Source organism: Crocodylus porosus, unplaced genomic scaffold (genome assembly GCF_001723895.1).
Source record: "Crocodylus porosus isolate Cpor-Errol unplaced genomic scaffold, CroPor_comp1, whole genome shotgun sequence".
Taxonomy (NCBI): Eukaryota; Metazoa; Chordata; order Crocodylia; family Crocodylidae; genus Crocodylus; species Crocodylus porosus.
The window spans coordinates 2,382,582-2,407,165 of record NW_017728914.1 but is presented as its reverse complement, the minus strand read 5'-3'; the positions used below and the strand labels follow the sequence as shown (position 1 = coordinate 2,407,165).

Genomic DNA, 24,584 nt, shown 5'->3' with positions numbered 1-24,584 from the left:
GCCCTGCGCTCTCCTTGGTGCTGATCCCGGCCCCGGCCCCGGCCCCGGCCCCCGGGAGCCCGGGCCCGGCCGCCAAGTCCTGCCCGCCAATGCCCCCAGCCCCGAGCCGGCGGTAAGCAGCTGCCGGAGAGACCCGACACCAGGAGGGGGGGCGGCCGGCCCAGGGCAGGGGCAGAGGCAGGGGCAGGGCAGGGTGCTGCTCTGAGGTGCTCATGTGGCAGGTCACTGGTGGGGCATCACCGGCTCTGGCTGTGGGATTTGGGGCCCTTCTGCCTCTCTACCAACCATGTCCCCCTCTACCAGCCCATCTCTAGGGACTTCTTCTAGGAGTGACCCAACAGCAGGCACTGACTTGGGGGCTCCGTTGAAACACCCACCTCAAAAGCAGCACTTTTGCAAGAGGCCAGAGGTGGAATGGGCTGCAGACACGGAAGATGCCTTTTGGCCTGGTAGCTGGCTACAGAAGATGGGAGTGGGAGACATGCTTTGCCATGATCTGTTGACGCAGCTCTGTGGATAAGCAGAGGATGTCGTCTCTCAGGCTGGCAGACCAGGCCCCATTAACATCAGGAATGGCCCTTAACTTCCATCCTTGCTGTGTTCTTGTGAGGAGCACTTGGGGTGTGAGCAAGGCCTGGCTGTGGGCTCCTGCTCCATATGCAGCAATCTTCTGATTGCTTTGGACATGTGTGCCAGCACCCCACAAGAGCTAGCAGAGCTGCTGTAACAAATCCAGCCCCCTTCTCACTGAAAACGCACCTGCTGTATTTTAAAACAAAGCCTGCTTCTTGTCTTGAGCTGCCAGATCTACCCCAGATTTGCTTGCACTCTTGTTCCATGCAGACGAGCCATTGTCTTCATTATTGAGAGCAGACATGCTGAATCAGGGAAGTGCCTCCCCAAAAGCTTTGTGAAACTAAATTGACCTGACACTGGTGTCAGTTCATTGCCCCTTGAGCAGGTTTCCACATCACCCAAACCATTGCTGCATTTTGCCAGTCCCAGGAGGGAAGCCAAGGACTGAGTGGAGGTCAGTCCCTTGCCTTCCTCATTGTTGGGCCACTTTTGGGTTAAGGAGGAGTGAAGATGAGGGGACCTGGAATTGGCACTGCCTGGCTGTACTTGATCTGTGACTAGAAAGAGGATTCAGGCTGAGAGAGTGTTGCTGCTTACAGGCATGAAATTCACACTGAATATGAGATGCTTCACAACAAGGACAGATTTTATTGAAGAGGATCCGTTGCTAAAGAAACGGTTCCCACAACATTTCCCAGAGCTTCCTGGCCAGATGCTTTCTCAGCCCAGTGAGAGATCAGAAAGACTCCTACTGTTTCCGTGTAACAATTTAACACCTGAAGGAAAGTTATCTCCCCTCCAACTTGAACACATTCTGTCCCTGGGGAGGCCCAGCTGGAGCTGGGGGGAGCCATGCTCTGCTGCAGTTCACTCTGGCCAGATTAATCCCTGTGCTGAATGTCTGCAGTCCCTTGATTAAATTCCTGGAGTTGGCATGGGTTTGGCAGTGGTTTAGTGTTTTTCTGGGATTGATGTTATTATCCTGCAGTGTAATTCTGAGCTGCAATTTGCAGAGTTATGGACTGAGAGTCAATGACATTACAGCACAGAGCTCCTTAGTAGTTCTTGGCTTTGACACTGACGGGGATTTACTATGAGGACCAGGATCGTCTAATAAAGGAAAGAGGTCAACTTTGTGGGAGGGCAAATGCATTTGTATTAGTGTCAAATGAGATGCTCCAGAGAAGACCTTCTTCAAGGGTCTGATACTGTAAGATGCTCAGTCTTCCTCTCTTTCACTGAAGTCCAGATAAGAGGTGAGAGGTCTCTGTGGCTCCAACTGCAGGATATGGTAGCTTTTTGGTTGGACACAATCCAAAGTGCAGGTCTGCCAGCCAAGCTACAGACACATCCTCCATTAAGCTCTGTCTCCAGCATGAGCATCTTAGAACTCATTCACATTGGTAGCAGAGCCCCTGGCTGCCTGGGCAATAAGAGGTTTGGGGAGGGAGGGTCTAGGTCAGATTCCCAGCAGAGTCTGTCTAAGCATTCTTTGGGGGCAAAAAGGAAGGAACATCACTGTGAAGAGCCTCAAGCTGAGAGTGCCCTTGGCCTTCCTGGCTGTGGCTTCCTGGTTTCTTGACCGGAAGAATTGAACCCCCAGGTGAAGTGAATGAGGCCAGATCACCCTGTGGGTGAACAACGCACAAACAACCAAGCCAAAGTGGTGCCAAAGGACATGGATCAGACCCTGGTGGGAGAGGAACCTTTCATACTGATGCAATGGCCATGGCAGCTGGTGTGACCCCAGCACTCCCAACTGTCTGGGTTCAGGGGCATTGACTGCCCATTAGAGGGAGTGTCCATATTGGGAGAGGAGCCTGGTATGTATCATGCCCTTCTGTGGCCCTGAGAGGAAGGTTATTTTGTAAAGTGCTTTTTCTGCCTTTTTTTGCTTTGGGTTCATGCCTCTTTGCTGACATTCAGCAAGATTTAAGTGCTAGACTGGGAGCAACATGTGCAGTGGAGGGGAGAAGGGGACACTAAGGGGAGATGGGATGGATGGATGGGATGAAGTCTCCAAGGGGAGGCCTGGGAGTCCCATTGTCAGGGCAGGTCAGATTAGATAGGAATTAGCCATGCATAGGGAAGACACCTTAGGCAGCCTTGGCCTCAGGGGAGGAACTATCTCACCTCTGACTCCAGGTCAATTGCCTTAAATCCAATCCCATGCCACAAGATTCCTCTTTCTACTCCCTCTGCCAACCTCTGAGGATTCGGGTCTTGATACGCTGCCCAGGGACCTCACTAAGTGCTGGATTGAACCACTAGTTCCTTTAACTTTTCAGCTCCTTGATCACTTGCTTCTGTCCCCCTAACCTGGCCTGAATGCAGTGTTACAGAAGCAGGATCACAAAGATTGTGTAGAGAGGGATGGTCTCTTTTTTTCTGTTGGATCAGGTAATCTTACCCTGTTTCATAAACAAATGGCACCAGCCTCTCCTATTCCATCTGCATCTGGGTGTTCTGGGGTTGGAGATATTTGGCATCACTTAACAGAGTGGAGGCAGTCACCAGGGTCCTAGCAAGTAACAGCCTCTGTCTGAGCAATACCTGGTTCCCCAGGGAAGAGCTTTGCAAATGACAAGGAGAGGCTACACAGCTGGGAATGGGTATGATGGCAGGAAGGAGCTTGGCAGTGATTGGTTGCACTGCAGCAGACTGTATGCGGTGGCATTAGCTTCTGCGTGCAGAAGATGCAGGCTTCCTATCTGGGCAGCTGGCTGAGCTGCTTCAGATGATGGCAGGACCTGATTAAGCAGAGTGCATCTCCCAGCTGCAAGCCAGGCTGTGCAGCCAGATACAGCAGAGGCCCAGAGTATATTGAGTTGCTGTGATGGATTATTCACCTTCTGTTCCTCCCATGTTGTATCAAGAGGATAAGAACATGGAAGGGGCACGCTGACCTTTAGGTATTTTTAGCTGCATCCACTGGAACAGCTACAGTTACAGTTCTGCACCTTTTATCCCTGCAGGGCTCATCCTGTCTGTTCTGAGATGGGGCAGGGAGTGGGCTACTGTGTGTGTGGGGGGGAGCCCATTCAGAGATCTTTGAGATCTTCATAATTTCCCTTTTTGTTCTCCCCCTTATGAAGTATTACTGGGTATGGTGCACCATGAAACCCATTGCCTCTGCAGCCTTCCCCCCAGCCTGTGAACTCATCACATGGTAAGGGACTGAAGAAAAGGCACAGGAGCCTCAAATGGTGTTGGGGTGACAATCTGAGTCACACTTCCCATTGGGTGAGTTGAGAAAGTGCTCTGAGGTACCAGGTGGCTGGGTGACCTATAACATGAAGGCACAGCTTTCTTTGGGTGGTTGAAGCCATTCCTGTTGAGAGGCTGGAACTAGAAATGCTAGAGATGCCCTGTGTTCCCAGCTATCACAGCTCTGCTGCAGAAGGGCTGGAGGAGAGGGATCCTACTTGAATCCTAAAGCTGTAGCACCTTGCCCTCCTGCAGTGAAATGATAGGCCTGCCATGTGTGGGGTTTTTTCTCTTTTCTGCAGAGCTTTCTCTGTCTGGTAGCGGGAGATCTTTCAGGTTGGGCCCTGCTGGGGATTTGGACTGTGAGGTTAAGATCACTGATTTACCTGCCTGTGTAAATGGAGGCTTTGGAAAATGCCTTTGGCTCAGATCCCATGTGCTTGAGATGGCTGTTGGTAGAGGAGATACTGAACTTCCTGTGCTGGAGCAGTGCAAGCTCCCCGGAATTAATTAGCTTTGGCTCCATTAAATTAATGGTGCATTTGCTCCTGAATGTCTCTTGGGGACATCAGCTCCAGCCCCTTCCTCAGGGCCCCAGTCCAGTGTGCGTGGCAGCTGCATTAGGTCTTTGTTGGTAGGATGGTTCTCATGCTGGGACTTGGGTCCCAAAGCTCTTGACTACATGCAGGATAGTGAGGCTGTGCCCTTGGCAGTGCTGTCCCCTTTGCTTTCAGAGGCTCCTCAGGAGACCTTTGAGATTAATTGGATCCCTCCTACCTTCTTGAAGGAGGGAATCAGTTTGTCTAGGAAGCCCCCTGAGCACTGTATGATTTTCCCATTTTAACAGCTCTGCTGAGGAGATGGCTGCTTTTCTCTTCAGTCCAAATTATCTAGATTTGCTAATGTGGTGTCTGAGGCAGGGATTGCAATGTATGAGCCTGCCAGGAATCAAGCACTGTAGTACAGAGCATGGTATGCCTGGAACAGTAAGGAGATCCCAGGACCCAAGGCACAGGCTGGCAGGAACCATCACTTTGAATTGCCTGTCTGTGTTCTCAACCTTTATGTTGTGCTGATGTCATTGAATTCCCTTTGCTGTTGTCTTGCTAATCAAAAATATGTTCAGTCTCTCCCAGACCAAGCTATGTGTGCTTGCTTCAGCTTGTGTGGGTGGCAATGCTCACTGTGTGCAAGGAACCTGAAGTAGTGGTTAGAGCAGTGGTAAGGTACTGTAGTCAAGGCTTAGCAGTTTATTTGCTCTGGGGCCTCAGGCTGTTTCTCCACCCATAAAATGGGTCAGATGCTCCTACCCCATTTCCTGAGGCACTTGTGTTGCTGGCTTCATGTGTGAAAAGTGCTTAGAGATCTTTGTGGAAAGAATGTGACTGCAACCTCTAGCTCCATCCCTTAATTAAATGAAATGGTCCCTGACATTGTCCAGGCAGGCACACATTTCTGTGCCTGTAGGATCTTGCCGTTAAACAGTGTTGGGTCTGCGGCATCCTCATTCATTCAGATAAATGCATTAATCCCTGGATTGGCTGAGTTGGCATAGGTGTGTTGCTGACTGTGTTGTACTCACTGGGGCCCAGAGAGGATTTCTTGTGTCTGTAACATGTATCCCCACTTCTTCCTCAGTAGCTCCTTCACACATCATGCCTTTGCCTTGCTTTTCCATGCTCTGTACCTGACCTGTTGGAAGTCCCCAAGCAGAGTAGACTACAGTGCCAAGCCTCTGCTGTACTGAGCCATTTGCAAGCCCTGGTGGAAGGCCATGGAGTTCAGCAGACCCAAACTGCCTCTGCCTTGATGTGCTTGGAGTGGCAGGAAGGCTTATCTAGACACAGAAAGGCAGAGGGACTATTTTGGTGCCATCAGCATTCATGGAAGGGTCTGGAAATGAAACTGGCATGGTCTTGTCCTTTGCAACTGGCCCAGCACTGTAGCAGACTGGAGGGATTGGCTTTAAAAGATAACACCTGCTCTAAAATGCATAGGCTGCCTGCAAACCCCAGAGGTGTCCATTTAGCCCTTCCTCCTTCTCAGGATAAGTTGTGTGAGACACATGTCAGCAGCTTCTGGATGAGACCTTAGAGAATAAGTCATGTTCATGGCTATTAAAGATCCCAGAATACTTGTCTTCAGCATGGTAACAAGCAATTCCTGTTTTGTTGTGTGCTCTTATATGATGCCCTCCACCCCAAGAGTAGCTTCAGTTCAATGGGCCCACACAGATAGCTTCTTTGCAACACTTTGGGATGGAAATTGCTGGAGAAAATGAGACGATGGGGAGTTGTTACATTGAAATGCATGCCCTGAGAGCTGTGTTTGGTGGGCTACTTCCAAGGGTGTGGGCTACAGGCCCAGAGGGTTAGAGAGCAGACCCCTGTGGTCCTGTATGTGGAGAGCTCCCAAAGACTCCTGCTTTGGCTGAGGAGTGTGTGCAGGATTGGGCCCTGACATTGAAGGCATCCATGTCATCAAATACCGGCCGATATTTCCAGTTGGGTTTGAAGTCTTGGACTTCATGTGTTGCACCTGGGGAGCAACCAGCCTCTTTCCACACTCCCCAGGAGGATGTCAGCTAGACCACAACTTGGGACCAGGGTAGAAAGCATTTTAATTTATTCCCACTTCCACATTTCCTTTTAGCACAAGGTTCAGCCCTGCCCAAGGTTCCCCAGGTGTATAGATTGATCCATTTCACATCCTTTTACAGCACTAAGAAAACTTAGCAACGTCCCTAAATGCACCCAGACTATTTACCTTCTGGGTGGAGGGAGAAGGTGCACATGCATCTATGTAAATGCATATTTGTATGATGGATACAAAGATGATGAACCTTGCTGGAGTAATTAATGTAACATGTTGCATGTAAGCATGTAAAACAACCAAGGGGCAATACCTCTAAGCTAACTCATACTATTCCTCTGGCTTCTTTCCTTTGTTTTATTTACTTGTGTCCCTACCAAGATTGCCAGCTTTTCTGGACATGGGCACTGTTTTTTTCATTTTTCCAGCTGCAGCTGTTTGTGTCCCAGAGGGGACATGCTTGTCTTTGTGATAGGACTGAACTATCCTATAGTATGAACTATTCTATAGTATGGTATCCTTCAGTGGGACTGAACTATCATTTCCTATCCTGGGACTATTCTGAACTACCACAGGGTATTCTCAGGGAATGCTGTGTTCCCAGAGATACAATCAAAATCCTGATTACTTGTGTCATCCAGTATTCCAGGAGCTGGGGTGTTTGTTTGCTTTGGTGTCCTGGCCAGACCTGCATTCTGGAAGCTCCTCGTTTCTCATGTGAATTGGCTGAAGTGTCCTTTCTCTTCTGGCCTAAATCATTATATTGGGGTGGTGACAAAGAGACATTGCATCATACCCCACAGCTGGCTACATTTCTGTAATGGGTGAAAGGGTAGTGCCATCTGTAAAGAGCACTGGGATCCTTTTGGATGAAAGCTGCTCTTCATCCAAGCTGGCCCCCACAACCTGATGCTTTCTGTGTTTCTAGATAACCTGTGGAGTGACCAGAACCTGGAGACAGATCCTGATCTTCCCCCAGGATGGAGGAAAATCCGCGACTCCTCTGGCACTTACTATTGGCACGTGCCCACGGGCACCACACAGTGGCAACATCCATCATGCAACTCTGGTCTGGGGGGAAGCCTGGGGCCTGGTGGTGATGCTACATTACAGGAAATGGTATGGAATCCCTGGAGGGCATCAACTTATATTTTAACACTGGCTATTCCACGTCAAATAAATGAAATTAGACCCTCAGCTCCCTTTCACCTTGGCAGACCTGATAGCAAGGGCTTATCAGGAGCTTTGTCTGGGGACCTAAAGCTACCACTTGGATTTCATGTAAAAACAAGTTCTGTGCAGCTACTGATGCCATTCTCATGAATCTCTTCACTTCTCTTTCTGCTCAGGATCTCCAGGCAGCCACAGTAAAGCACTTGTCTAAGGAGATGCCCATTCCCAGTCCAATGGCATCGTTGCCCAGAAGGTAGGCCTGACCTCATGGTTCCTTTGCTAAGTAACCTAGTCCAGTTAAGTAACCTGCATTCCATTACCTGGGGTGGTGTAAGAGAGCTTTCATGTGTGCTCATGGCAGTGATGACTAGAATGGGTGTAGCTAAAGGGGACCTTTGCCAGGCTGGACTGGGAGCATATGACTCAGAGGTATCCATGCTGTGTTGCACAGTTGGCTTGAGGTGGGGGGGGTGGGGGGAAGTTACTTGCCTCAGCATCTGTGCAGTGCTGCATGAACCAGGACACAGGGTTGGGCAGACAAGTGGCCTTGATTTCTGGATGAGAACAGAATGGCTTTCCCTGATCCCAGGCATAAGGGGATAGATAGGCAGAGTGTTTGTCCTTGTTTCTTGCTGGCAGGCAGAGAACTTACCTTGATTTCTGGATGGGGGCCAGAGGATGCTCCCTGGGTCTAAGACAGTGATTCCCAGGGCTTCTGCATCAGGGAAGGAAGTTGGAAATGTGTGCTGCAGGTAGATCTTTGGAGCTGAGCATGCCAGCAGCAGGACATGCTTGTAGATGACTCCCATTCTGAGAGCAGGGCTGTGGCTAGAGGTCTCAGAGCCTTGCTGACTGGTGCTGCTCAGCTATCAGAACAACTGGTCACATCACATGCCTTATTCAGTCTGGAATTGGTCCAACCACCAGGGGACCTGGACTGGTTCTCCTAGGATGAGATGGCCCAATTGGAAGTGAGTGGCTCTTGGATGGCTGGTGGGGAAGGAGCTGGATCTTAGTCCAGTTCCTAGTGGGGCTGGGTCCTTTCCAAGAAATCCAACCTCACTGAGCACTAGCAAGCCAAGGCTGGCCCCACATAGGGGCAGATGTATTGTTCTGTGTTGCCTATGCCCTCCTTGCCCTGGTAAGAAGCAGAAACCCTCAGCCTCTGGAGCTCCCCCCAGAACCTGCCAGGAACCACCTTGTGCCTTATTCACTGCAGTGGCTGAGCCTTTGTTTTCCATTGCAGAACCTCACTGGCCTGGCACGGGGAGGAGTTTCACCGCAGCAGTGTGGAGCCAGGCTCTAAGGTACTGCTGGGAGAAGGGGGGAGTGGGCCATGCAAGAGCGATTTCATGCCACCCTGGCTGAGGGACCACTCACTGGGGCTTGTCTAACAGAGAGGTTTTCCATGACTTGCTCTATGGCACTTGGTGTAGTTAGCCTGGCACCATACATCAGCTGTAGGTCACTTTCTGAGGCACAGGCCCACACCATGGGCACAAGGCAGCCCCCTCACACTGCCTTTTCACCTGCTCATCTATGTATCAATGCCCAGTGTAGTCTTCCAGCTCCCCTGCCTGATGTGAGAGAGACTTGAGCCTCATCCATGTGCTCTGCTACTCCCATTAGCATAGGAGCAGGGCTCTTAGCTGGGGCACTGGGCACAGTGCTCAGACCTCTGGGGAGCTGGCAAGGCAGAGGACATTGTTTCTATTATCACTGTGCCCAGACTTGGCCTTTGCTCTGGCAGGCTTGGTGAAACTGTGTGGAGTGGGTGGGGCGGTCCGGGCCACTGCTGTGTGTGACCTCCCTTATATGTCTCCCTTTCTCAGTGCTTTGCTGTACGTTCCCTGGGCTGGGTGGAGATCCCAGAGGAGGACTTGGCCCCTGGCAAGAGCAGCATTGCAGTGAACAACTGCATCCAGCAGCTTTCACAGAGCAAGTGTGAGAGTCTGGACCCTGCAGGCAGCTGGGGTGAGGTAAGTCTCTCATGTCTGGTCCCTGTGGGGAATGCGGCTCTGTTTGTAAGAGTGGGTGTGTTGGCAGTAGAAACTGCCCCTAAATGGAAAAGCCCTGGGCACAGGGTGCCACTTGCTTGTCAGCCCCTTCCCCCACTCCCCCACCCATCCTTCTTAGTCACATTCAGGTGTGCACCACTAGACACAGGCAGCCCTTGCAGATCACCAGCCATTCCTGACCAGACCATCCTGGGGCCACCAGATGGTGCTTGGTGGTGGTAGAGAGGGCTTCCCACCCCAGCTTCCTTTAGTACAACTTCTATCTGAGCAAGGTGGGAAGGGGGAGCAGGGTAGGCAAGGAAGGGAGGCCCCAATGCTGAGTGCTCCTGCTCACTCCTTGCAGGGCCAGAACATGGTGATGATCCTGAAGAAGGACACAATGAGCTTGGTGGACCCTCTGGACCACAGCCTGATCCACTGCCAGCCCATCATCAATATCCGTGTCTGGGGGGTGGGCTGCAACAATGGCAGGTGAGAGGCTGAGGTGAGCAGGAGGCTGCAGGAGCTTATTTCTATGGGAGTCAGCTGTAGGAAGCCCACTTCTCAGAGTGTAGGTACAGCTGCTCTATGCAGCCTCTTAAGGCATTTGAAACCATCCTCTGATATCTGCACAGCAGGCCGTAGGGGTAGTCGATGTGGGTGATTTCCCAGGGCAGTGGTCAGGGGGCACCAAACACACACACACAAGCGCACACACACGTGTGAACCACTCATGCTCAGAGCAGAGCTCTCCCCTGCCCACTCTGGGTGATCTCTGCCCCAGGCAGGAGAAACAGTGCCCAGCCCACCTCCCCCTCCCTGCCCTCTGCCTCTAGCTGCTGCTCAGGAGTAATGAGGCTGGGCACATGCAGGTGAGGTGGTGCCTGCTCCAGTCCACCCACCTTGCTCTGTCTTGAAGTAAGGCTGGAGCCCCAGCAAAGGGCAGAGTGGGACCAGAGGGCCCAGAGCCCATAGAGGGCAGAGAGTGGGGCCAGAGGGCTAAGTGTGGGCCCAAAGGGCCCAAGCCCAGACAGAGGGCAGTCTGTTAACTGGGCTAGAGAGCCCAGAGGTCTAGAGCCGAGGATGGGTGAGTGTTAGCAGGGCTAAGTGAGCCCAAAGGTCTCCTTGACTCAGGAGTGGGGCCAGGGTTCCAGAGAGAGGCCAAGACCAAGTAGGGCTACAGCCAGAGACTGGCAAGGCTGAAGGAGCCCAGGAGTCTCACCTGGCCTTGGAGCAGAGCCAGAGCCTTGGAATAGATAGACCAAAAACCGGGGGGTCACAGCTGGAGACTGAGGGGGGCCAAGAAGCCCATAGCCCAGGAGAGGTAAGGACTAGGGCTGGGAACCTGTAGTCCAAGAAGGGCATGTGTGCATATCATCTGCAAGGCATGGGAGTGGATATTAGGGAGGATGGAGCCCATGTAATTAGCCTTTAAGGCAATGACTACAGATACCTGTGGTCATGAGCAAGATCAGGCTTGGGAAGCCCTGGGGCAGCCTCCCTTTATCTAAATGGTAGATACATCAAGGTGTGGCGGGTAAATGAAAGGGCAACTGACCAAAGAAGGTGAAGTGGATAAAGGCTGAGGGGAGCCCAGGAGTTTCACGGCCACCCTTGGAGATGTACCCTGTTATAACCAGCCTTTGCCCATAGCCATTGCTCGTTCTTTATTCTAGGCCAGTAATTCTCAACCAGGGTGCTACAGTAGCCTGGCGTGCTATGAAATATTTTTAAGGGTGCACAGTATTTGTACTGATAGGTGCAAACACCTATACATGATTCACAAGCTAAACCCAGAAATCTCAAATAGGAATCAATAGAGTCAAGAACAGTCTGACCCACTGTGGGCCTTCTGAGTTCTTTGTAATAGAAGAAGTGCTCTATTTTTTTTCCATTGAAAAGAAACAAGTGAAAGGGAAGACCTGACACTTTCAGAGGGGCCTTTAAGTCTAAAAGGGTTGAGAACAATTGTTCTAGGCCAGGGGGTGGGCAAAATACAGCCTGTGAGCTGGATCTGGTCTGTCAGACAATTTCATTCAGCCCGCAGGCAGGCACCCACCAATTAAATGTAATCGGCAGGGCCTACCCTTGCTGTGCTCTGCATGGGGCTGAACCCAGTCCACTCCTGCCAGGCCAGTACACTATGCTCCTACCTTTGCCTGTGGGAAGTCCCCAGACCCCACCCTGGCCCCCGCCCACACACCCATCTTCTGGGTAGAGCTGCTCCTGCCACTACCCCAGGGAACTGCTAGGGGGTGGAGGGGGCAAGTGGCTCCTCCTCCTGTCCCTGCTGCAGCACTCTGGGCAGCAGATAGGGAAGCAGGGGTGGGTAGGGGAAAGCTGCAGCTGGGTGGGAACTCAGGGCCAGCAGCCAGGCTGGTGGGAGTACAGAGCACAAGGCCGGGGCCAGTGGAAGTGCGGGGCCTGCACTGGAGCCAAACTCCATTGCATGGGTTCCCTGTGGCTCACATGCAGCTCCTGGGACTCATCTGGAAGCCATGCACAATGGAGTCAGTGGCCTCTCCCTGCTCCCTCTTGCCATACACAGGTCTTGGGACTTGGCCAGGGCAGTAGGGAGCTGGGCTGAACCGGCTTGGGTCCATTACACAGGGCTCCCTGCTGCTCCTGGCCGAGTCCCCGGAGCTGCATGTGAGCCACAATGGAGCCAGGCCAGCCTGGCCCCACTTCCTGCCACCACTTGCAGCTCCTGGGGGCCTCTGCCTGCTGTGGGCCATAAGCACCCCAAGGACCTGTGCCTGCTGCCGTTTCCCCTAGTGGCAGGGGCTCTGCGCCATGGGGAGGTATGGGAGGGTCCCCACACACACAGCCCACATCCATGCACCTCAAACCATCCTCCCCCACACACTTCACAAACCCCACACACCCCCCTACACACAGAAATGCACCTCTCAACCACAGCCCACACACACTCACCTACACGCCCCCACCCACAATATAGAAGAGTAAGATTTTATTTTGAGCTATTATGCAATTGTCTCTATGTACACTATGCATAAATCAGGACAGAAGTATTTTTTTAAATAAAATTAAAATACGTTATAGTAAATGTTTTATTTTTAGTATATGATTTGGGTTTTTTTCCGGTTCCAAGGTTCCAGTTTCCTCCCCCAAAAGGAGTATTTCTGGGAGCAAGGGGAGGAACTTCCAGTGGCAAAGGTCAGGGGTTAGGGGGCATGACTTCTGGTCCCAAGATGGTGACCAGGGGTTGGAGCACCTGTCAAGGGGCAGGGTTGCCCTCATGGCCCTCAGTAGCTCACCAAAACTCATTAAGTGGCCCTCCAGCCAGAATAATTGCCCACACCTGTTCTAGTCCCTTTTTCCTGTCCAAGGGGCTGGTTCCCAGGGTGGAGGAGGTGTTGGGATGTAGGCCCCAGCTCACTGCCACCCTGTAGCAATCTGTGCAGTAACTGCTTTCTTCATTCCTCTTTCCACATGCTGCCATGCTGGATGCAGGGACAGGTAACATGTTCTGCTTCCAGGTGAGGGATGGTGCCCTGAGCCCTCTGCCTGCACCTCACCTGCCTCTTCTCTGTTTGTAGGGATTTTGCTTTCGTGGCCAGTGACAAGGATACATGTATGCTGAAGTGCCACGTCTTCCACTGCAATGTGCCTGCCAAGGCAATAGCCAAGGCCCTGCACGAGATGTGCTCCAAGGTACATGTATGGAGACCCAAGGAGACCCGAGCATGTCCTGGCTCCCTCAGCCCACACGCAGACTCCCCTGAGCAGGGCTCCCTTCCAACCTGGAGATGAGGCATCTCACACAAGCAGCATATCTGCAGTGACTCCCTGGGGACTGTAGGAAGAAGTAAGAAAAAGAAGCTCTGAATAAACTGCAGTCAATCCCCTCATCTGAATGAGGGGCGTTTGGTACCAACTTCATTGGGTAGACAGTGGCAGGGACAACGGCAAGGGCTCTGAAGGGCATCACTGGGTGGCAGGTAGAGCACGAGGCTGGGAGTCAGCAGAGACCAGATCCCAATCCATGCTTTGTTGCAGATTTGTTGATTACCCTCAGAGTCCTCCCATCCAGCACCTGTGCCTTGGTCTCCCCATCTATACAGGGGAGAGGACACCTGTACATGCCTCCCTCCTTCCTAAGGGAATGAGTTTTGTATCCTTTTCCTCTGGTGCTGGCTCTTCCTTACTGTCTTGCAGAGGTGCTCCTGTCTACAGCCCAGAACCCAAGCAGAAGGCAGGCAGAACACCCCTTTGTAATGGTGTTTCTCTCTCTCTCGTAGCTTATGGCCGAGAGGGCAGTGACCAACAACAGCCTTACTCGATCTGTTACGCTGGAGCCCATCTCTCCAGACAACCTGCCACTGCAAGGTACCAAGTGGTTTCCCCTGATTCCTCCCCCTGTGCAAGCTTCCGTTCCATGTGTTGTCATCAATTCCAGGTCTGACCTCCTCACCTGCATTCACTCCAACATGGCCTTGCACAGCTGCTACTGCTAGAAATCAGAAGAACCCACCTGGGACTGGGGGCCATCTTGCAGGTGGTCCATATGTTGGCCCACCCACCTGTCTAGGGCAGTCCGCTCACCTGCCTTGCCTGCCACACCTTTGATGCAACTCAGAAAAGTTTGTAAGGCAGGAGCCAACCCATTTACTGCCTGATGCCAAGGGCATAATACATGGCTCTGAACCTTGCCTTATACCATGTCCCATTCCTCACAGATGACATCACTATATGACTCCAGCCCCACAAAGGACTTCCTTCTATGCCTGCCTGGCATTCAGACCCAACTGGATCCTTCCTTCTCAGGCATTCTACTCTGCCCTAGCTCTTGGCTGTGGCTCCCTCCGGCACCTTTGGCCACACAGGCCCTGGCCTTGCCTCTAAGCCAGTCAGTACCCCAGGCCCTTGACTCTGGGTATCCCTCATGATGGGCATTCTGGCCCTTCAACCGTTCTTGTCCTGGCCTGAGCATTGACCAGTCAAGGGTTTCTGTGGTCAGGTTACTGAGCCACTTGCTCTCTCTCTCATATGGGTCCACCTTCTTGTGCCCCTCCAAACCCAGCTCACCCAATCTCTAAGGCCAGCCCATGCACAGTGGACATGGGCTGGCTGGTCAGGAAGTTCAGGCCCACCCTTACTGCCCCTCACTGGGGCTCCCAGCCTTACGCCCCTTGGGTCTCAGGCCTGATGATATGTCTGGACCCCTTGCCTGTCCTCTCTACGGGGTAGCCCACCAGGGTGTGGGGACTGAGCCTATGTGGCACCCCATCCTCCCCTTTCACTAGGGAGGCACTGGTGTGGCATTTCCTGGGGACCACCCCACCACACCATCCAACCCCAGCAGGGTGTAGTTTTAAGTCATTCCCCAGGACCAGGGACCTCCTCCATCCCCATAGTTACTACCCTTGACCACCAGGTGCTCTGGGAGCAGCAGCTTCTGCTGGTACTGTTATCCTTCTGGCTCCCTGCAGCAACTGCCAGCCCATCTGTGAGGGCCTAGGTTTATACTGAGGCTGCTCAGCCCCATTCTCCAATCCAGGAGCCCTCCCACAGTCATGTGACCACCTCATTAGGCCACATCACACCTGCTGACTGCTCCAAAGCCTGCTCAAAACTCTTAAAGTGGCAGGCACCAAAGGTGCCCTGCCACACCAGCCCAAAATATTTCTTACTCTCTCCCTTGTGGAAAACTGGAAGTGGCCCTGCTTCCCTGCTAAAGAGATGCTAGTGGGCCTTGAACCAATGATTAAGGACAAAGTCTGATACCTCTCAACCCTCCAGTGCTAGAAACTGCTGCCTAAACCTTAGGGAGAGCTAAGAAACCCTTCTCAAGGGCATAGAAGACTGTTTGCTGGGACATCTGATTGCAAACTGATGATGCCTTGATTTTAAACAAGAGGCTTGAAATCTGTTTTAGAGTAAACCTGTCTCCCTAACTAATGCCTGCTCAGTCAGACTCCCAGCAGCCTGGCTTTGTAAAGAGAAACCAAAGAGCCCCAACTTATATGCAGAAGTAAAGTGCCCACCCTTCAGCCTGTCCTCAGCTACTCTGAGAGCCTGTGGGACTATCATGGAGGCATGAGTTGTACTGGAACGCCTTTAAATAGTGTTGTTTATTAGTGAAATCTTGAAAACAAACCCACATGCAAAGGAACAATCCAAGGGCTGGGGAGTGCCAAAGGCTCCCTTTGGGAGGGGTGTTGTGACAATAGAATTGCTTGCCTCCCACTCACACTTTCCTGTGAGTCTCAAAGCAAAACCACTGTTGCTAGATGAGACAATGCAAATTCCCAGGGCTCAGGCACCTGTGCTGCGGAGCCTGCTGTAGCACGTGCAGCCTGTGGTTCTCTGTTGGCACCTGGCAGTGTAATGCCAACCCCTTCCCATTAGCTGGATTCTGAATGTGCCCTCCTTGGCAAAGACCTTTGCTTTGTTCAATGTATTGAGAAGCTGGAGAAGAAATTATTCCACTTTTCTCTTTGTCTTTGGCAGTGGATATTCTGGATGCTGTGAGGCAGTCTATCCAGAAGTATGATGCCCTCTACATTGGCAGCTTACCTGTGTCCAAAGCAATGGGTAGGTAACTGAGATGGTGGAGCTCTGGCTGCACTGTCATTCTGTTATACTGCTTGGGCAGCTGGGCTTGGTTCCTTTGTGCTCCATGGGTGGCAGCTGTGCCAAATTAGCCCCCCTGCAAACCATCAAGGGAAACATACCTAGAGGGAACAGAATTACGTCTGTCCTGACTGCTCCTGTCTGGGCTTTCCAAGCTGTAGTACTCGACGAGGAACTACTGTCTCTCCCCTGTTGAGAACCTGGCACAGGCAGGGCACTGCAGGCTTCCCAGCCTTGGGAACCCACTTGTCAGTGTGTTTCAGTCCTACTCTGGACGAGCTGCAGGAAGAAATCTACCTGTATGGCCCAGTCACTGCTACTGCACTTGGTGCCCATGCAACCCAGCCTTGCCAGCTGGGATGGGGCACTTCCCCACACTCTTTACTTTATCTCAAGAATCCAGTAAAGAAAATGATTTCCTGTGTCCTCATGTCTTTTTATGCTTGTTCCCAACCAGCACACCCAGCAGCTCAGGGGTCACTCAAGCTCCAGGGGGCAGATGCATGCCCAGATAAGAGCCTGGGAGCTGCCTGGAAATAGCTCTCCCCCAGTCTAGAGAAACATCTTGGCAACAAGTCCTTGCCTTGAATGATGTGCTTGGCTGAGCTTCCCCACAGCATGACGAATCCATGCGTTCCTCTGTCTCCTTCACTGCAAGCACTAGAACCCTCCCCAGGAAATGAAACGTACCCTCTGGTAACAGGAGTTTACGAGCCAGGGCTGTTCTGAAACCCACTTCCTGAGGATCCAACAGCATTGGCTCTGAATGTCCTGGCTTATGCATTACTCACTGGCAAGGGCAGCTGAAGGGCAGGGGAGGGTATGCTTATGACAGCAGTGATTGGAATGGCCCTCAACTGAAGTGCCATTTTTCCAGCCTGGAATGGAGTGTCTCACCTATGTCTCCTGGCCGTGCTGCACGGCTGGTTTGGCAGTGGCTGGCTGTTACATGTCCCTGCCATCTCCACTCTCTCTGCTGTGTTGTGAGAAGGCCTTTAGGCAGGGCTGTGGGCTGGCCTGGTGCTATGATTCTGGCTGTGCTCTGCTCTCATCTGGCCTGTTCCCCCCCCACTGTTGTGTCTTTGCCTTGTTGTATGGATTCCTGTCAGGGACCCCAAATTCCCAGGGTGCCTCTGCAGTTGGTGTCTCCATTGGCTCCCACAATCGCTCTGTGCTATATCCTGGGGTTTCCATTTTCTTTAGGATTGTCTGGACTATCCTGCCAGCCTGTACCTGACACTACCCGGGCCTCTCTTTGCCCTTCTGAGAGAAGCTGCCTATGGCCCTTTCTTTCCCTCCCCTTTTTCCCCCCTTGTCTCCCCTGAGTTGGGGAAGGCACTCTTACCCCAGCATTTCCTGCAGGGTAGTGTGGGGCTGGCTGGATCATGTGGCTGCAGAGGAGTTTGGCCAGTAGCTGAAAACTGGCCCTGCTGGGCTGGATCTAGATTTTCTGCTTCATCCCATCCCCTTGTCTCCTCAGGGATGGATGTGCTGAATGAGGCCATTGAGAACCTGACAAACAGTCATGGCCGTGAGCAGTGGACCCCATCCCTTATCAGCGTGTCAGACTCGGTGATGAAAGTGCACCAGGCAGAGGTAACTCTCCCACTGATTCACCTTCTGGGTGCTCAGCCATGGTGCACACAGCCCATACTGCAGCACACCACCAAGGGGTTCCTGAAGGACCTTTCTGCCCTGAGTATGCAGGCTGTGCTGCAGGCAGGGAGCTGTACTGCTGGAAATGGCTCCTCTTGAATGGCAGGGCAGCTGAAGTCAGCTCCATTTCAGGCCCGTGGAAGGGGGTCACTAATGGAATTCTGACCTGAGCTGGGCAATGGAGCAGGGTCCTCTTGACTTGTGCAGTTACACATCTGCCAGGCTGCCTCTGCTGTGAGCTCCACAGACACTGTCACCCAAGCCATGGCATCCAGACCATCACCCACCCAGGCCCAAGGGCACGATTGTTCTGGTAGCTATCCCATATTGAAGCTACATCTGGCTCCACTAGGGCAGGGGCGAGCAATTATTTTGGGTGGAGGGCTGCTTACCCAGTTTTGACAAGTCATCGAAGGCTGCATGGGTACCCCACCTCTTGATAGGTGCCCCACCCCCTGGTTGCCATCTTGGGATCAGAAGACCCCTGACCTTTGCCACCAGAAGTCCCTCCCCTTGTCCCCTGGAAGTACTCCTTTCAGCAAGAGCGTTTGCCATCTTGGAACCTGAAAAATACCAAATTATATTCTAAAAATCAGATATTTACTACAATGTTCATTAATTTAATTTCAAAAAATATTTTTGTCCGGATTTACATGTGTTTGTGTAGTGTACATAGAGGTGATAGTTTAATAGCTTAAAATGAAGTCTTTTGTATATTGTGGCAGGGTGGGTATAGGTTTGTGGTTATGTGGGGTGTGGAGGAGAGTGTGGGTGCCTGTGTGGGATTTGTGGGGGTGGATAGGCGTGGAGGGTGTGGTTGTGTGGGGGTGTGTGGATTTTGTAGGGGGCTGTGAGTGTGGAAGGAGGGTGGCTGGGGAAGGTTGTGGCTTACAGGGAGGGGGAAGGTTTCCCCAAAGCCCACTCCCACATGGCAGGCAGAGCCCCCGCCAGCACTCCTGCAAGCCGGGGCTCCGCACTTCTGCTGCTCCTGACCCCAGGGCAGGGCGCAGGGCCCATACTCCCACTCTGCCACTCCCCCGCCTCCCACTGCTCCGGCACCATGTCCTGCAGTCCCGGTGATGCAGCTGGGAGCCAGATGGTCCCGGAGCCGCTGGGACAGGCGCGGGGGGCGTGGAAATGGCCGCAGTACGCAGGGGCAGCGGCAGTGAGCAGGCACGCGGAGCACAGCAGCAGCTGGGCGGCGCAGGGTCTGGGCCGGGACGAGTCTGGAGCTGAGCTGGCTCCTCTTCTCCTTGGCTGAGCAGTGCAGCTCGGCTGGCCCACACCCCGCGCTCCTGGGCCAACACGCCGCCGGCCCATGCGGCAAGAAACCTGCGGCAAAAAAACTGCCCCACTTTCAGGGGCCAGTCTCGGGGGTCAAGTCCCCGCCGCGTGCTCCCCCTACCAGTCGCCCGTGGACGCAGCTAAAACTGCCCGGCGGCAGCGAGGGGAAGGGGCCATTTCCCCCACCCTGAACAGCCGTTTTCCGCCCAGTTGCTGCTGCCGCTACCGCGGCCACTCGGCCCCGACGGGCGAGCCCGCAGCCGGAGCCGGAGCCGGAGCCGGAGCGCGGCCCAGGCTCAGCAGCCGCAGCACGGGGCAAACTGCTGCTCAGCGCAGGAGAAAAGCAGCGCCCCTCCCGCTGCCGGCGCTCCCTGGTTCAGCCACGCAGGTCCCACGCCGGCCTCCCTGTGCCTGCTCTGCTGCCACCCTGCCCCACAGAGGCGGTGGTGACGCGGCGGAGATGCAGGACAGCCCTGCATGGGCTCCGGGCGGCTGCCCAGGAAGCGATGGCCGAGGGCGGGGGTGCGGGACCGCTTTTCTCCCGCACTGAGCAGCAGCTTGTTGTGCGCCACTGCTGCCTAGCCCCGGCGGGCGAGCGCGGGGTCAGGGCTGCGCGCGCTCGTCCCCGCCTGTACCGCGGGGCTGAGGCAGGCGGGACTGGGCGTAAGTGGGCGGCAGGAGGCAGCGCCAGCTGGATGGGAGCTCGGGGCCAATGCTAGTGTCCCAGGGCCCGCACCGGTGGGGGCCAGAGCAGGGCAGCAGGCGTGCAGGGTCCCAGCTGGCAGGGGCTAGTGGAGCTGGGCCAGCTCTCCACTCTCCCTGCTGGCACAGCTCAGGCCGGCTCTACAGACCCCTGCCAGCAGATGCCCCAGGCTCCTGCCTCCCTGCTCTGGGCCCCACTGGCGCTGGCCCTGGGATACTGGCGTAGGCCCCACGTTGCCGCACACCCGCTCGCTTCCACTCCCCCTTCCCCCACTTTCCTCACTTTCTTGCTTGCCTGCCGGCCGCTCCGCACCGTGTAGCTGCCAGCTGCATAGCTGGACCACAGGACTCAGCAGGAGCTGGCCCAGCCCTGAGGACTGGGGCTATCGCCCATGGTCCTCCCCTGCCTCCCTGCCCCCAATGCCTTCTTACCTGAATTTCCTGCTCCCGCACAGTGGGCCAGAAGCCACTGCTAGGCAGGGACTTCTGGCTAGGGGGTGGGGGCCGAGCTGGCCTTGCTGTTCAAGGTCCTGCCGTGGTTTCCCCTGGGTCCTACCAGCCCTGGCTCCTGTCATCTTTGACTGGAAACCTGGGGCAGATAAATATTAATTTTCTAAATTTTTTAGGGGCCTCATGGGCCCAATAGAATGGGAATGAGCAGGACAGATCTGGCCTGTGGGCTGTATTTTTCTCACCCCTGCACTAGAGACTGGTGAACAGGGCAGACAGGATATGGGACAGGTGACCTGCAGGAAGCACTGTCCCACCCACAGGACTGCAGACACCCATATAGGCCAGTTCTAATCACAGGAAGTAAGTGGCAAAGTTTCTGCAACCCTGGTGTGTTTCCTTCTATATCATAGAATCATAGAAAGTTAGGTTTGGAAGAGACCTCAGGAGGTCATCTAGTCCAACCCCCTGCTCAAAGCAGGACCATCTCCATCTAGATCATCCCAGCCAAAGCTCTGTGTAGCCAGGTTTTGAAAACCTCCAAGGATGGAACTTCTACCACCTCTCTGGGTAACCTGTTTCAGTGGTTTATTTACCCTTCTAGTGAGGAAATTCTTCCTAATATCTAACCTAAACTTCCCTTGCTGCAACTTGAGATCATTGCTCCTCGTTCTGTCACAGTCTAGCTCCATCCTCCTTCAAGCCCCTCTTCAGGTAGTTGAAGGCTGCTATTATGCCCCCCCTCAGTCTCCTCTTCTCTAGGCTAAATAAGCCCAGTTCCCTCGCCTGTCCTCATAAGTCATGTTCCCCAGCCTCCTCACCATTTTTGTTGCCCTCTGCTGGACTGTCTCCAATTTGTCCATTGGCCTAGGCTTGTTCCTTATGGCAACTGGCTTAACCAAGTGATTTGCCTTTGCAAGCCCCCTTCAGGGACCCTGCAGAGACAAAGTGAGAGGAGGGATATAAGAGGGAACAGAGAGGAGAAAGCAGGACACAAGACCAGGGTGAGAGAGACAAATGCAAGGTGAAGGGGAGAGAGAGGAGCCTGAAGTGCCACGGGCTTTTGCATTTGGTCCCCACAGCAGCCCAAGGAAAGGGCTGTAGGGCGGGGTTGAGGGCTGTTCATCTAGGCCACCAGTGCTGTAACAGATCTAAGCCACTCATAAATGAATGCCTCTGGGCAATCCCAGTGGTGCTGGTGCCCAGCTCAGGCTGGAAGGAGCTCAGTGCTGCTAGCTCTTGGGCTTTGTGGTTGCTCTGGCATGCAGTAGAGCTGGTTCTGAGGGGAAAATGGGTACAGACCTCAGGCTGCCAGTGAATCTTAGAGCTCCTCAGGCACAGGCAAATCTAGAGGCAGACATCGTTGTACTAAATTTAGTTAAGGGGTGGGGTGAATGGAAATGAAATGATTGGTGAGACTATTCCAGTCTTAAATCCTAATTTACTGAACACACAAGCAATACCAATATTTTAAGCAAGGCTTTAAGTATAACACTCAACTTTTAAGCAAGCCCTAGCAGTCGACATAGATATTCTTACATGAGCCTTCCAATGGATACAGTGAGTTTGGCTGGTCGGACATCCTTCACTGCACCAGAGGTTCAGTAGTTGTTGTTTCTCTTCATGTGTGCCACTCTACCTCCAACACATTTTTTCCCATGTTTATATACACTATTTATAGTTCTCTTCTGTATGTCCCAGATATGGTTATGTCATAAATATCCACCAATCATCTTCTTTTAGAGTGGATGTTTTCCTGTCTATCCTGCTCCCTCCCCCTCACTACAAGGTGGCTGGGGAAACCCCAAAACAGACCTCCCTCTCCTGCCTTCTCCCCCTTCCATCCTGAGTCAACAGGAACTGGGAGAGGGGGCAGAGGTAGGGAAAGAGGCTGCAGAGATGCAGCCTCTCTCTCTGGATTAGCTCCAAATTGAAGCTTGATCTCCCACCCATGCTCTCAACCATGGACAATAAGTTGAACATGAGCCACCAGTGTGCCCTTGTTGTCAAGAAGGCTATTGGCATACTGGGCTGCACTGGTAGGTGTCTTGCCAGTAGGTCGGGGAAGTGATTATTCCCCTCTATTCAGCACTGGTAAGGCCACATCTGGAGTACTGTATTCAGTTTTGGGCCCGCCCCCTCCACTATAGAAAAGATGTGGATAAATTGAAGCAAGTCCAGCAGAAGGCAACAAAAATGGTGAGGGACTGGGGGACATGACTTATTTAGTTTAGAGAAGAGGAGACTAAGAGGGGACTTAATAGCAGCCTTCAACTACCTGAAGGGGGGGTTAAAAGAGGGTGGAGCTAGGCTATTCTCAGTGATGGCAGATGACAGAACAAGGAGCAATGGTCTCAAGTTGCAGCAAGGGAAGTTTAGGTTAGATATTAGCAAGAATTTCCTCACTAGAAGGGTAATAAAACTGGAACAGGTTACCCAGAGAGGTGATGGAGTCTCCATCCTTGGAGGTTTTCAGGATCCAGCTACACAAAGCTTTGGCTAGGATGATCTAGTTGGGGATGGTGCTGCTTTGAGCAAGGGGTTGGACTAGATGACCTCCTGAGGTCCCTTCAAACCCTAATTTTCTATGTTTCTATAACCCAACAACTAACATCTGTTGGGTAGGGAGTATCAGTTTATCTCATGGCATTTTCTGTGAAATGTCACGAGTTAGGACCAGGAGCTGCACTTCTGTTTGTGCCCTAAGGGAAGACAGGCTGATGGTTGGGGATGGCTGGCCATGTACCTAGCCATGGAACAGCTCTCAAGGTCTGGCATGGATGGGCCATTGCTTGGGACTCTTCCAACTAGGGTGGACAAAGCCTGAGGTGTAGACAAAAGGGACAGTCCTGCTTTTGCCCCCTGGTTCTCACTGAGAAGTGATGTTGAGGGGTGTCCTTTTTCCTCTCTCCCTGCTTTAGTTGAGTGACTGATCTCTTGTATGTTCCTTTGAGGCTGACGAGGAAGATGCCCACATCTGGGAATGCCAGGTCCGCTACGTGACCTTCATCGGGGTTGGGAAGGATGCCCACACCTTTGCTCTCATTGTAGATTTGGGGCAGCAGCATTTCCAGTGTACGGCCTTCTGGTGTGAGCCGGATGCTGGCACCATCTCCGAGGCTGTGCAAGCTGCATGCATGGTGAGTGCGCCCTCTCCTGACCTGCTGAGAAGCATCTATGTGCAAGGAACTCCATGGTGGTGAAAGGTTCTGGATTGAAAGGCCTAGTAACCACCTTCTATTACCTCAGAGCTGGGATAGCTGCAAGGCAACTTCCCCCAACCCCTTCAGTCTTCTTGGGCCTGCTGTCAAAGCTGTCTGCAGTTTAATCAAGATTTGGCCTTCTGGCTGCTTATCTTTCAGTCCATGCCCACTCTGTCCTGCCCTTGCAATCTAACAAGACTTCTGCCCCCACAACTGTCTACCTTGTGTGGACGGGGAGTTCAAGCAGCTCCTATGTCCCGTTATCCATTCCAGTCTGTGGCAGTGGCTGTTCTTGGTGTCCAGCACACAGGCCCTGCCAGTGTGTCTCCAGGAAGGTGCTTGGAACAGGGAAGCTCCTTTGGGGCAGACACCCTGGCGCTTCCTTCCTGTCTGGGGCCAGGAAACCATCACACCTGAGCCTTGGGGCCAGATGTCGCCTTTTGAAAGCGTTTCCCTTTCAGAACCTTGAGGGAGCTCGGTATTAGAGAGCTGCTTCCATGGCTAGGTGGAAGGGGGGAATTCAGGAGATGAACAGCCTGCTATGTTGCTCTTCTCAGACACTGGGGCAGGGGATGGACCTAAAGGCTTTAGGACGCAGGCAAAACTGGGTCATCTAAGGGTGCCGGTGCACTTCCCTGATGAGACTGGCCCTAGGTAGGTGGTGTAGCTTGACTTGAAAATGGGAGGGACTCAGTCTGGGTGGCTTTAGTTTGGGGCAGCTGCTGAGAGGTTTTTCATAGATCCTGAAAGGTATTTAGTAGAGGTGCACCAATACATTGGTCCGATATTGGATTGGACACTGATATAAAGACAATTGTCTGGATCAGAAATCAGCCTAATATGGCTGATAATTTGTCTGATAAATGGCTTGTGCATGTGCACAGCTGCAGCGCAGTATGTAGGCAGTGAGGAGCACAGCCTGACAGCTTGGAGAGCTGTGTGCAGCTGGTAAGTCTGTTGTGGTGGAAGGGAAGGGGGGAGGGGGAAGGGAAGGGGTGTGGCGAGGCAGATCAAAGCCCCAGTAGTGAGGGAGGGAGTGGGGCTGGGGCAGGGCAGGGTGCACCGGATGGAGCTATGGCTCATCCAGGGGCCATGGGAAGGGAGGGGGGCAGGTCCCAGCACTGCTCCTGCCACTTGTCCAGCAGGG

General features: G+C 53.1%; 1 protein-coding gene across 3 annotated transcripts in view; it reads left to right on the top strand.

The window, feature by feature from the left end:
• The first annotated feature begins 7,164 nt into the window (after nt 1–7,164).
• The window catches only part of APBB3 (amyloid beta precursor protein binding family B member 3), an 18,983-nt gene continuing 1,563 nt past the window's right edge, over nt 7,165–24,584 (top strand). The window contains exons 1-11 of one of the 3 annotated variants that reach the window (XM_019534797.1): nt 7,268–7,494; nt 7,725–7,801; nt 8,795–8,855; nt 9,381–9,527; nt 9,910–10,037; nt 13,020–13,025; nt 13,106–13,220; nt 13,808–13,895; nt 16,020–16,103; nt 17,623–17,738; nt 23,189–23,374. In XM_019534797.1, coding sequence (XP_019390342.1) covers nt 7,285–7,494; nt 7,725–7,801; nt 8,795–8,855; nt 9,381–9,527; nt 9,910–10,037; nt 13,020–13,025; nt 13,106–13,220; nt 13,808–13,895; nt 16,020–16,103; nt 17,623–17,738; nt 23,189–23,374 — 1,218 coding nt within the window. In that variant the 5' untranslated portion in view covers nt 7,268–7,284. Of the gene's footprint in view, nt 7,495–7,724; nt 7,802–8,794; nt 8,856–9,380; nt 9,528–9,909; nt 10,038–13,019; nt 13,026–13,105; nt 13,221–13,807; nt 13,896–16,019; nt 16,104–17,622; nt 17,739–23,188; nt 23,375–24,584 lie in introns of all 3 variants that reach the window. The other 2 variants (XM_019534800.1, XM_019534799.1) reach the window with 2 other exon arrangements.